The sequence below is a fragment of the Oreochromis niloticus genome, linkage group LG12 (assembly GCF_001858045.2).
Source record: "Oreochromis niloticus isolate F11D_XX linkage group LG12, O_niloticus_UMD_NMBU, whole genome shotgun sequence".
In the NCBI taxonomy this organism is placed as follows: Eukaryota; Metazoa; Chordata; class Actinopteri; order Cichliformes; family Cichlidae; genus Oreochromis; species Oreochromis niloticus.
The window spans coordinates 20,938,343-20,949,261 of NC_031977.2; the positions used below are offsets into that span (position 1 = coordinate 20,938,343).

Below are 10,919 nucleotides of genomic sequence, written 5' to 3' on the forward strand. Positions count from 1 at the left end.
GTACACGAGAATATTAAACATTGCACACATCTAATTGGTAAATGGACCTTTTTACTACAAGCATACAAGCATGTGCTGTACGATACATCATGATGCTCTCTCTCTCTCTCTCCTTTGGTTAATCTAGCACATTCAATGTAATGACAGAGCATTCAGTGATACACGATACAAGCATGCACCTACACAGAAGTACACAAGAATACTGGAAATAACACACATCTAATTGGTAAATGGACTAGTACTTGCAGACCTTTTTACTACAAAGATACACCGATCAGGCATAACGTTATGACCACTGACAGGTGAAGCGAATAACACTGATTATCTCTTCCTTGTGGCGCCTGGATTTGAGCGAGTTTAACAAGGGCCAAATTGTGGCTAGACGACTGGGTCAGTGCATATCGCGCAATGTTCCCAGCATGCAGTGGTATGTATCTATCAAAAAGGAACTGTGGTGACCCAGCGACAGGCTCATGATGCACGTGGGATCATTAATTGATACAATATACAAGCATGTACTTCTATAGAACTACACAAGAATACTGAACCCATCTAACGCACATCTAATTGGTAGTGATGCACTCACCCTACGGTGGATACATCAGGACCAATTTGGGGGTTGGTGTTTTGCCCAAGAATACTTGGACTTGCAGGCTGAAGGACCTGGACCTCCCCAAATTAAAATTTGAATACATGAACACAGTGGTGGGCTCTCTCCCATTGGCCTTCTGATGAGAGAAAATCTCTGAGCGGTTTAACAGAACTTGCAGCCATTTTTTAAAACCTATCATCACTTTAAACATGCTGGGTTAACCAGAGGAGTGAAATAGAGCAAACAAGAAGATGAACACTCGTAACTTTTGATTGGATGACTGGACACCTGTCCAGAAAGGCTAAGCCTACCCCGCCTAGTATTATAGGACAAGACAACCCTCACACACTCACAAACGGCACACACATGCATAACCTGTGTGTCGGTCATTTCACTTTACTCCATCTAGCAGCTAATCTATGCATCGCATGGGGAAAAATCCCAACTGGACAAAGATAAATCAGTCTGTGCAGCGCTGATGGCATTTTGGTGACACACAACAGAGAGCAAACAACATGTTTAAGCCCTGTGAAAGTGAGGCTCTAAGTGTGCGTGCGCGCTTTTATTTGGTCATTTGTTTGCTTGCTCATGCATAAGACATTGTAGCTTTCTGCACTTCACAGTGTCTTGGGAAATTACAATATACAGGCTAAGCGACGCTCCGTGTAAGTGAAATGCTGTCCATGCAGCACCCACTCACATACCAGTAGGTATATATTACTGATTACTGCAGAGGCTGTAGTCAGTGCATGAATTGTACTCTTTGTACAGTTATCCTCTTAGGTGTTAACAGCAAACTTCAGTGTCTCTATTCATTCAACCCCCACACCTCCTGAGAATTGGCAAAACACTTAGCACATTTGTCTTCAAATATCAAGTTTCATACCGCACACGTGTACATACACATTTATACAAACTGTGCACATAAAAACAGATGTGTCAGACATATGAAAAAATACATAAGAACACGAAAAAATCTAAGCAAGCGCTTGGAAAAATATTTGCACAGGAAACTATTAGGATTGATTTTTTTTTCCCTCCAGGTACTTCAACACTTTACACTCTGCTACAGCTTGTGAATGTTTTTTCCAGGTCCTTACCCTATGTGTGTGTGTGTGTGTGTGTGTGTGTGTATGTGTGTTTGTGTGTGCACGCCCTTACCACAGTTAGGTAATGTCAGTCTGGACAGCAGTTTGCGTGCTCCTCCATCCTCAATGCAGCGTAGCTCCTGAATGTCTGCTTCCTCTCCTAACCACAGTTTGATCCACATGTTCTCACAGGAGCAGTGGAGAGGGTTTCCAGACAGGATCCTAGAAGCACACACACACATTACCACACACATTGAAGATCTGTGAGAAGCAGAGCGTAGCAAAGCACGAAAGAGTAACAGACATTTCGGAAGATTTAAGAAAGAGAGGAATTGTAACTGTTTGACACCACCAGTGTTAAGTGTTTCTGGGATTTGTTTCTTTCTTTTTTTTGTCACGTTACAAGGTTTATCCCACTAATATTTCTGCATGCTCTCTGTGCTGTTATTTAGCTTTAAAATCAGGGGAAAAAATAAAAACAGAAAAAATGCAACCTCAACCTCCTGGGTGAACACTTGTGATTGCAAAGGGATTGGACAGGTTGTCTGGTGGGGGCCAACCTGTCTCCAAACAATCACAGTCTGACTCAGACTCACTGCAATCACTCTCAGACAGATTGCCAAAGGGTTGAAAATAACTTCCATGTAATTTATAAACACAGACAGACTGACAGCAAGTTACAATCAATCTGACTGCTCTGCAACGTGTTTCTTTGCAACAGGGAACTCGATTATTGTAGGGTCTTTGTCTTATACAACCAACTGGTTGCATTCCAATATAAACCTAAGTTTGCAGAGTGCTTATGTGGTTTTGTAGTTGAATCACTATCCCGCAGCAACTATGTCACTATTTCTGAATCTCTGTTTCAAATTAGGTTCTGACTGGACTCTGAATGCATCTAAAAAGTCAGCTCTTCTTTAATCGAGAACTTTGCTACATCTAAATTTAAAAATTTTCTTGCTCCAGGAAAATTTAAGACTAAATGGAACTATAAACCGATATTCGAGATTAAAAAGAGAATATGCTATTACAGATGCTACTGTATATATTTGTGTTTATCTAAAGACTCGATGGTAACTGGGAGGTAAACCAACACACACACACACACACACACACACACACATGGATAGAAAGACTGATAGCAAAGGTTCCTCTGAACTCACAGATAAGAGATGTTGAGGTGTTTGAATATCCTCCAGGACAGGGATGACAGGTTGTTATCTTTCAGATTCCTGGAAATTAAACCAAACATTAGGGAAGAAGACTGTGTTTTTAGCACCAAAGCAAAGTAGTAGTTTGTTGTTACGACTAACAGCACATGTCTGTTTCTATCTAAACTAATAAGCCTGTATTATTTTTCTCATTTAAAGTTTTCCCCACACATTGTCACAGACTGTCACAATTAACCTTAAGTGTCACATTAATTAAATATAATAAGTATCAAACTAAACTTTAATTATATTGACTCTGCATCACGGTTTGACTATCAATTATAAATCTTGTTAACCTGTAGCGGACTTCGTTTTTCATCAATCTCACTGCCTTCACTGGCTTTTCTTCTTACTTACTCATTAATTTTCTCTTCACAGTGTGACTTGTTCACATTGCGTTGCAAAGGTACACATTTTCAGTCGAAGGGAAAGAATAAACAGCATGACTTTTTACTCACAAGTACTGCAGTTTAAAGTTGTTCTGAAAGGCCAGCTTTGATACATATGTTAGCCTGCTGTTGGTCACCGTTCTGGCACAAAACAAAAGCAAGAGCACCATCAGTATTTTCATGAACATATGTCTCACATCACAAGCCAGCCAAGATGAGGATATGTACCAGCAATAAGAACCTGGTAACCCATATTCTGCTCTCCTTATTGTCTTATATGACCTACAAACCATAACTAGGGTATATATATTAACACAACACTTTTTTTTAGAAAGTAGAACAATTTAGGTCCAAAGAACTAATCTAATGATGAACATTTAGGGCTTTTAAAGAGGACATGCTCACTGTTATTGGCTGTCCAATATAGGGATGTCTGTGATGCAAACTGACAGAGACAAACAAAGGTTGTTTTTCATATTAAAATGATATATCAGTCTCTCTTTCTGTTAAAATGACATTTATATAAACAACGCCAATAAAAACTGCATCCATCAGAGCTAATCGAAGCTAATACACTGGATCCGCTGGGCATAGTGTAAATGGTACCCCAATAGAAATGCTTTTATGTACATAAAAAATTAATATTAATACATAACAGGCATTACACAACGCTGCTATAACGGGATGCATAAAGTCTTTGCCCTTTATCAGCTAAGGTGAGGCTGTAAGACAATATTGCCGTTTGGTGCGATGTTATCTCCTCCAGCTGATGGTGTGGCATCACGTGGACTGAGCATTTAGCCATTGAAAGTGTGAGTCATAAATATTGTTGTATGACTAGTCAGATCACACACTATTACATTAACACAGCACAGAGTGTAAGTGTTTGTGCAGCATGTCTTAGACACACGGGACATTTGTTTCAGATAGTAGCTTAAACACAGCATTTAAGACTTCCTGCATTTATAGCTGTTTTCCCATGAGTCCGGACAATTAAAACCATACAGCACACTCACTGTGGATATATGCGTTGTGCTAATTTGCTTGGTAAATGGGATACTGTTTGAGAAATTAGGTAGCGTTTTCCTAACAGATTTTATCTTCAGGGTACAAGAAAGTGGTTGCTTGTGGTTGTAGTTTTTTTCTTTTTTCTTTTAAAGAGGCAAATTAAGATGAAGAAGTGCAGCAAACTGGACAAAACACTGTGTGATGCAGTGATAAACACAGCAAGGCTGAAATAAGTGAATAAGGCTAATAAAAAGAGGTGATATAAGTGAATATGCAGAGAAATGCTGTGCAAATGTTTACCTGTCTTAAAATGCTGCCTTTTGTTTGGGTCCAAGAATTGGACAAGAACACTTTAAAATAATGCAGACAGAACTCAAAGGGCACAAAGAAGATATATATATACAGTGACATATTGTGTGTTATTATATTTAGCTAGTTTGCTGACTGACAGTGGCTCTGATCTTGTGTTCTGAGTCCCAGTAATATAAGCCATTAAAGACTCACAGGTTCCTGAGATTCTTGTAGTAGTGCAGGTCTTTGTCGCTGATGGAGGAGAAGCTGCTCTGGTTTGCGATGTAACTGTCAAGAGATGCAAGCGTTGGTGAGACGGCTCATTTGTTAACAGGTGGAAGCATAAACAGAAGCATTTCAAAAAGTCAGAGGGACCATAAAGAGCCCATAAGAAGGCATCAAAATAAAAAGGAAAAAATAAAAGGAAAGTGTGCAGGTGGTACGTAGGAGATGGGGGGCCTCTTTTCCTGGGCAGCACTTGTGCATGGCACTTGATTCTAGAGCCAGCAGGAGATGATTGTGGGCATCTCCCTTGGGTGAATGAATTTAACTGTGTGAATGTGTTCTGGAAAGCAGTATATGCGATCTTTGAATATCACAGCTTCGGGATCGGATTTCTGAGAACATTTAGAGCTAAACAAAAGCTCTGGACAGTCTTTCCCATCAAGGGAACACGCTGTAACAGTCACAGCACCGCCCTTTGTCCTGCACAAACCTCCACACTTATTGCACATACTCCCTTGCTAAATCACAAGGTCAGTAAATAATGTGTTTTTTTCCAAGGGGGTAGACAAGCAGTGAGTGAGAAAAACCATCTCTATTGATTGATTTGTTGAAGGCTGTAGAAATGAAGGAGCAATTCTTTTGGGAATTATTGCAAATTCATCTGGTGTACCTTTTAGTTCATATTTCTCAATGTATATCATAATAAGTACATTTTAGTTGTTGCGAGTGAAAAGATAAATAAGTTAGGACTGAAGGGACAGCACATGGTCTGTTTAGCAGGGGGGTCCTGGTGAATTTAGGGAGTTGCTACCATAGTAGCACTGGTCAGTGTGATTGCTCTAAGTTGCAATGCAGTTGGTTTGGCTTGCATATAAAGTGGATGTTGTGTTTACTTCCGATTACTTGTAGTGTTTGGCTGCCTGTTTGCTGCCCTTTAAAAAAAGGGGGGGGGAGTAACATAGATATAGGTGGTTAAATAGCAATATAATTCCTTAAAAAAAAGTACATCATGCAATCTGCATGTCTGGGGTGTTGCAGGGAACATTTTGTGCACAACACCTATCCTTTCCTTCCACTCATTTCCCATTACAATCCACTAGAAAAAGTACGGGGAAAAAAACCTAGTGGTAATGAAATTTATCTCTCAATAAGGAGCACACTGTACTACTAAGGCCTGACAGCAGTGATGCATGGACAATGTGACAAAATTATTTTAGGGGAACGAACTCGTTTGCTATCGGAAATAAATCACCAATTAGTCACTCGGTGTCTGCGCTTAAAAAAATTAAATTAAAATGTAAAGAACACCTGCAAAAGAGTCCAGCAGACAGTCTTGATGGATAATAACGCTGCTGTCAAATAACACAAGTGTGCACATGTTTGACGAAGCCGTCGCTGCACGTCTGTTTTAGTGAACAGGGAGGAATTTAACTGAGCTTTTAAATAACCTTTATTATACCCACATATGTGCGTTAGCCTCCTGTGTCTGTCGAGCGTCAATATACAAACTCTGGGAAATTTCTGTACGCCGTGGTTGTTTTCGGTATTTATTCAGGAGGGCATTTTCTACATATTGCCATTTATGATTGTCTGTATTATCCGGTCATTAGCACAGCCGCCTCCCTGAATCTCCCCCCTAAAGGATATTTTCTTAACAGATGGCGACTAAGTATGATTTGTTTGGGATTCTGAGCATATACATACTGCAGGCTACACATTAGGGCATAAATGAGACATCACCGCAGACTGTGTGAGCTGTTACACCCATACAGCACATCAATTTCTGACCAGTTGTTGAGGATTCAGATCAGCTGTCATAAACTAAGTCCAACCAAAAACGGCACATACGACAGGGCGCACGATGACCTACACCATCTCCCCCCGCTTAGTTTTTTTTTTTTTTTTTTTTTTTTTTTGGCAAGGTCGTTCGGAATTAGCAGCTCCACGGTCATCAGTAATTTGTCTGTTTACATTAGCCAAGCACTCAGTCAGTGCTGTTCACCACACTGGCTCATTCAAAGAGCTTCCAAGGCTTCTCCAAGGCCGCCGATAAAAACTGTTTATCTCCGACATAAGTCATTACCAACAAGGCCGTTTATCTTTGCCAAGAAATATGCTGGCGCAATTAAAAACCTTAATCTCCCGTTTAATTTGTCTCGGCTGCAGAGGTGCCTCGGCTCATTTTCAGGCCAAGTGACGTTTCATTAAATGTGAGTGGAAAAAGCTCAAATACAGCCCGGGGAGGAGAGGATACAGTACATCTAAACACACACTGAGATTTATGGCATCTTGCGCCCGACCAGCCTTAGAGAGACTGCCAGCAAAATGTTGAGTCTGACAAGAAAAACGTCACTTTTCTTTTTTTTCTTTCTTCAGCATCGATTCTCTCCGCCTGTGTGGTTCATTTAGATAGCCTACACTCATATAAGCCATCTTGGGAAGTGTCTGTGCTAATATTTGGACTGTAGTATCTGGCGTCTCCACACAAACACGAGCACGTACGCGCGCAGACTGAGCTGTCCATTTGTCAGAATAAAGCCCATCAGCTTCAGTTGCATTTCATTTCTAAATGAGCTTGTTTCCTCGCTGGTGCCGAAAGACTGATGTGCCCCTTGATGCCAAAGAGTCTGTTATGCAATGTAGGTTGCACTTGATGCCTTTCTGAGGCAAACCCGTGCCAACGGGGAAAGAAGTGTAGGCTGTCGGCTACTTAAAATCCTACCTGAAGTGACATGGATTTGCGAATTCGCTTTAAAATTCATTCATCGGGTTAAAATTCAGTGCAGAAATAAACAACATTTGGGCCGCTTTCTTTGCTGACTGTGAATCGGCTCCCCATACAAGTAACAGAGGAGGGGTGAAGGATGCCGTTTCTTTATTTGGGAAGTTCTGGGAAATGTAGCCGCTGGAAAAGGATAAAGTCGTGAAAAATATGCTGATTTACCGCTGACGCATTAGCTTCACATTTCTCCCTGAACTGGTGCTTATGAGGGAAACTCACATGTCGGTGATGTTCTCCATCTCTGCCTCGGTCTGCAGGACGGGGAAGGCATTGATACCCCGCTCCGGGTCCACGCAAGAGATCCTGGTGCTGCTGCAGGAACAAGACGAGGGGCATGCCTCGGCGGACATCCACGGATCACCCGAACCTACTGCCACCCCGACTACCAACACCCACCACCACCAGCAGCAGCACCGCCACGACCCGAACCGTCTCCCCGGCGAGGAGAGAGCCCCGCTCCCGGGTCTCAAGGCGCTCATCTCGGGTGCCGCCAACTTCAGCTATAAGGCTCGCTGAACAGCTCCACGGCCCGGCCCAGGTTGGCTGGGATCAGCCCCGGTTCGGCCAATCGAGGAGAGGAGAAATAAAACAAAATCCGCCGCTGAGATGGATGCAGGCTTCTCAGCTAGAAAACCATCGACCGCTCCGGCGATGACAGACTAGGAGAGAAAGGGGTGGGAAAAAGAGAAAACCGGAGAGTGTGTCGTCCCTTCCCCGTGTGATTCCTCCAGAATCCCCCAGTCAGTCAGCCAGTTAGTCAAAATCTCACTGCCACACTGGCAATGTGTGCCAAGGAGGATCTCTCTCTCTCTCTCTCTCTCTCTCTCTCCCTCTCAGCTGACAGGCACCGGAACCTCCTCCCGACAGAGTTGTCGTGTGTGGAGGGTAATTTTCGGTTGTTGTTAGTGGTGGTGGTGATGTAAGTGTACAAAATGACAGTCAGAAGGTGAGCACCGCACCTCACCGCTTTTTCCGCGCGCTTCGCCGGGATGAAGATGATAAAGGAGCATCAATGCACGCCGTGAATAAACATCACCGATGCCCTCTTAGAGGACCGGTCCTCTCAGGAAGGTCCGGGGGAAGGGTCAGTGGAAGAGCACAACTGTTTCTTGCTCAAGGGGCACCTCACCAAAGCCTGTGCTCGCTCTCCACGCGTGTTTTCTGGTTAATTATTTATCCTCATTTGGTTTAGTTGAAGTTTCCTTGTAGCAAGATGTGAGCATCCTTATCTGACATAAAGAAAAAGACAGAGGGGTTGAAAAGATTTGTGCTCTGAACAGCTTACTTAATTTATCCGCTACCTGGCTTTAGATCGTTGACTAAATGAGATACAAGGGGCTATCAATTTACAGGCTCTAATTGTCGTAATCATTCTCATCAACACTGTTGCCATCGTCATTATGATTATCATCTGGCTGTAATACTTCTGGAACTGTACACAGCTAATCAATGAAAAACAAAGCTGTTTTTCGCAGTCGCTTCCCATTTAATCCTCATTCGACATGTTAGAGTAGCCGACTGTGTTTAAATATCCTGGAGCTTTATTTCTAACTGAGCTGAGAGATGCTTAAATATGCAGGCTGGATGTAATATGTACAGAGAAAGAGTGAGCAATCACCGATCATCAGGTCTTTAGCTGGCATGTACTTCACCTGGCATCACCATATTAAATCATTAGGCCATATTTCATAATGATTAGAGGCTCTCAGCCAAACCAGACCTGAATCAATAACATGTCATCTTAGAGTGCAGGTTATATGGCTGTATGCCAGTCACCCTGTTGCTATAGGTGAGATCTCCTTCAGCTGGATGCATTGCTAACATAAGAGTTAGTCTCTCCCTGCTCTCTACAACTGGACAACAGAGCTACTCCTCCACAGTCGTTCACCTTATAAGTGAGAGACAGAGGATGACAGAACATCTGCCTGCAAGCAGCAGCAGCCCCAGCACGCCACATCTGCGAGGCTCCCTCTCCTCTCCTCTCCTCTTCTCTCCAATGTTCCGTCCCCCATGTGCAGCTCTAATATGACGTTTGTGCTGACGCACAGGCAGTGCTGCTGAATAGAGGAGCGTAATTATGGAGCCCTGTTTGTGTGCAAACCAATCTGGTGGGTGTCTGCCTCACAAACTGGGGTGTACGCACTCTGCACAGAGCAGCGTGGGTGTACCAATTAAAAAAAAAAATGTGTCTGACAAAAACAGAATATTCAGATTCCTCTCTGCTCCTTTAGAGGATGCAACCTGTGTTACAGGTCTGTGATATATTAATAACACCACGCGAACCGTCTGTCATCCTCAGAATGGGTTTTCCATACAGCACTGTGCGCCTACCACACCACACAATACATTTGGCTTCTTGTGAATCAGCATGTTTCATGGTTTAAATCACCACTTTCAATGTATTTAAACTGTACGCGCATAAATTGACATTAAATATGTTAAAGGTGTCTCTGTGGACGTTTCATTTGGCAGCCATACCCCTCTGGCAGTTAGTATAGGTTTTAATCCATGTCATATCTTGATAACCCTTTGCCAAAAATGAGTTTCTTTGAATAAAATAAGCAGCTTATCTAGAGTCAGACTTTAATTATTGAAATTAGATGGGACATTCTTTTAAAGTACTTTCTTTTGGACGAGTTCTGCCTCACAAAAAAGAAAAAACACATCCATTTGCAAAATGTTAGTGGGTGAGTCATAAATGAATCAGCTCTAGAAATAAAAATCAGAGATGGTATTTAAATATATAAATATATAAATCTGTTTATTAATAAACGATGAACTCTGTTTGAGGCTGATGTATGTGCGCACTCTCATGATGTCATCCAGCTCCCCCATAGCAGCATGGCATCATAATGTAAAGATCTTTGCCTCTGGCTGTGTGGAGACTGGTGAATTGCATCTGTTTTCCTTCATTATGTTCACAACTATTTTGTATCTTTACAATTATTTGCAAATAACCATCAAACTGGGGCTATAAATAATATTCAATTAATCGCTTGATGGGTCCATTTAGATACAGGATTAGATTGCTCCTGGAAATATCCATCAAATGCTGTAAAACTTCGAGGTGATGACAGTCGAGTATACAATCATCACAGTCTCCCCTGAGTTCCTTTCAGATCAGATGTTGTTGAATCCCAATCGCCTATTTTATCGTCACAGTCATTCGTTGTTGAGGCATAATTGCTTTGGTCGCTGCTTCGCAATCATGTCGCTCCATTAAAGCTACCTGTGCTGCTTCCTGTTGTTGCATCATATTCTGTTCTTGGGTTTTCTTTGACTGAGAACATAATGTGTGCACTTACGGCTGTTACCTCAGGTTTGCACAAGATG

The 10,919-nt window shown here is 42.1% G+C and overlaps 1 protein-coding gene across 2 annotated transcripts in view; it reads right to left on the bottom strand.

Moving 5' to 3' along the window:
• The window catches only part of ntrk2a (neurotrophic tyrosine kinase, receptor, type 2a), a 118,877-nt gene extending 109,997 nt beyond the window's left edge, over nucleotides 1-8,880 (bottom strand). The window contains exons 1-5 of one of the 2 annotated variants that reach the window (XM_005452057.4): nucleotides 7,806-8,880; nucleotides 4,793-4,867; nucleotides 3,350-3,421; nucleotides 2,844-2,912; nucleotides 1,754-1,902 (exon numbers count right to left, since the gene is read on the bottom strand). In XM_005452057.4, the coding sequence (XP_005452114.1) occupies nucleotides 1,754-1,902; nucleotides 2,844-2,912; nucleotides 3,350-3,421; nucleotides 4,793-4,867; nucleotides 7,806-8,065 (625 nt within the window). In that variant the 5' untranslated portion in view covers nucleotides 8,066-8,880. The remainder of the gene's footprint in view (nucleotides 1-1,753; nucleotides 1,903-2,843; nucleotides 2,913-3,349; nucleotides 3,422-4,792; nucleotides 4,868-7,805) is intronic. The other variant, XM_003446114.5, reaches the window with a different exon arrangement.
• Between the last annotated feature and the right edge of the window lie 2,039 nt (nucleotides 8,881-10,919).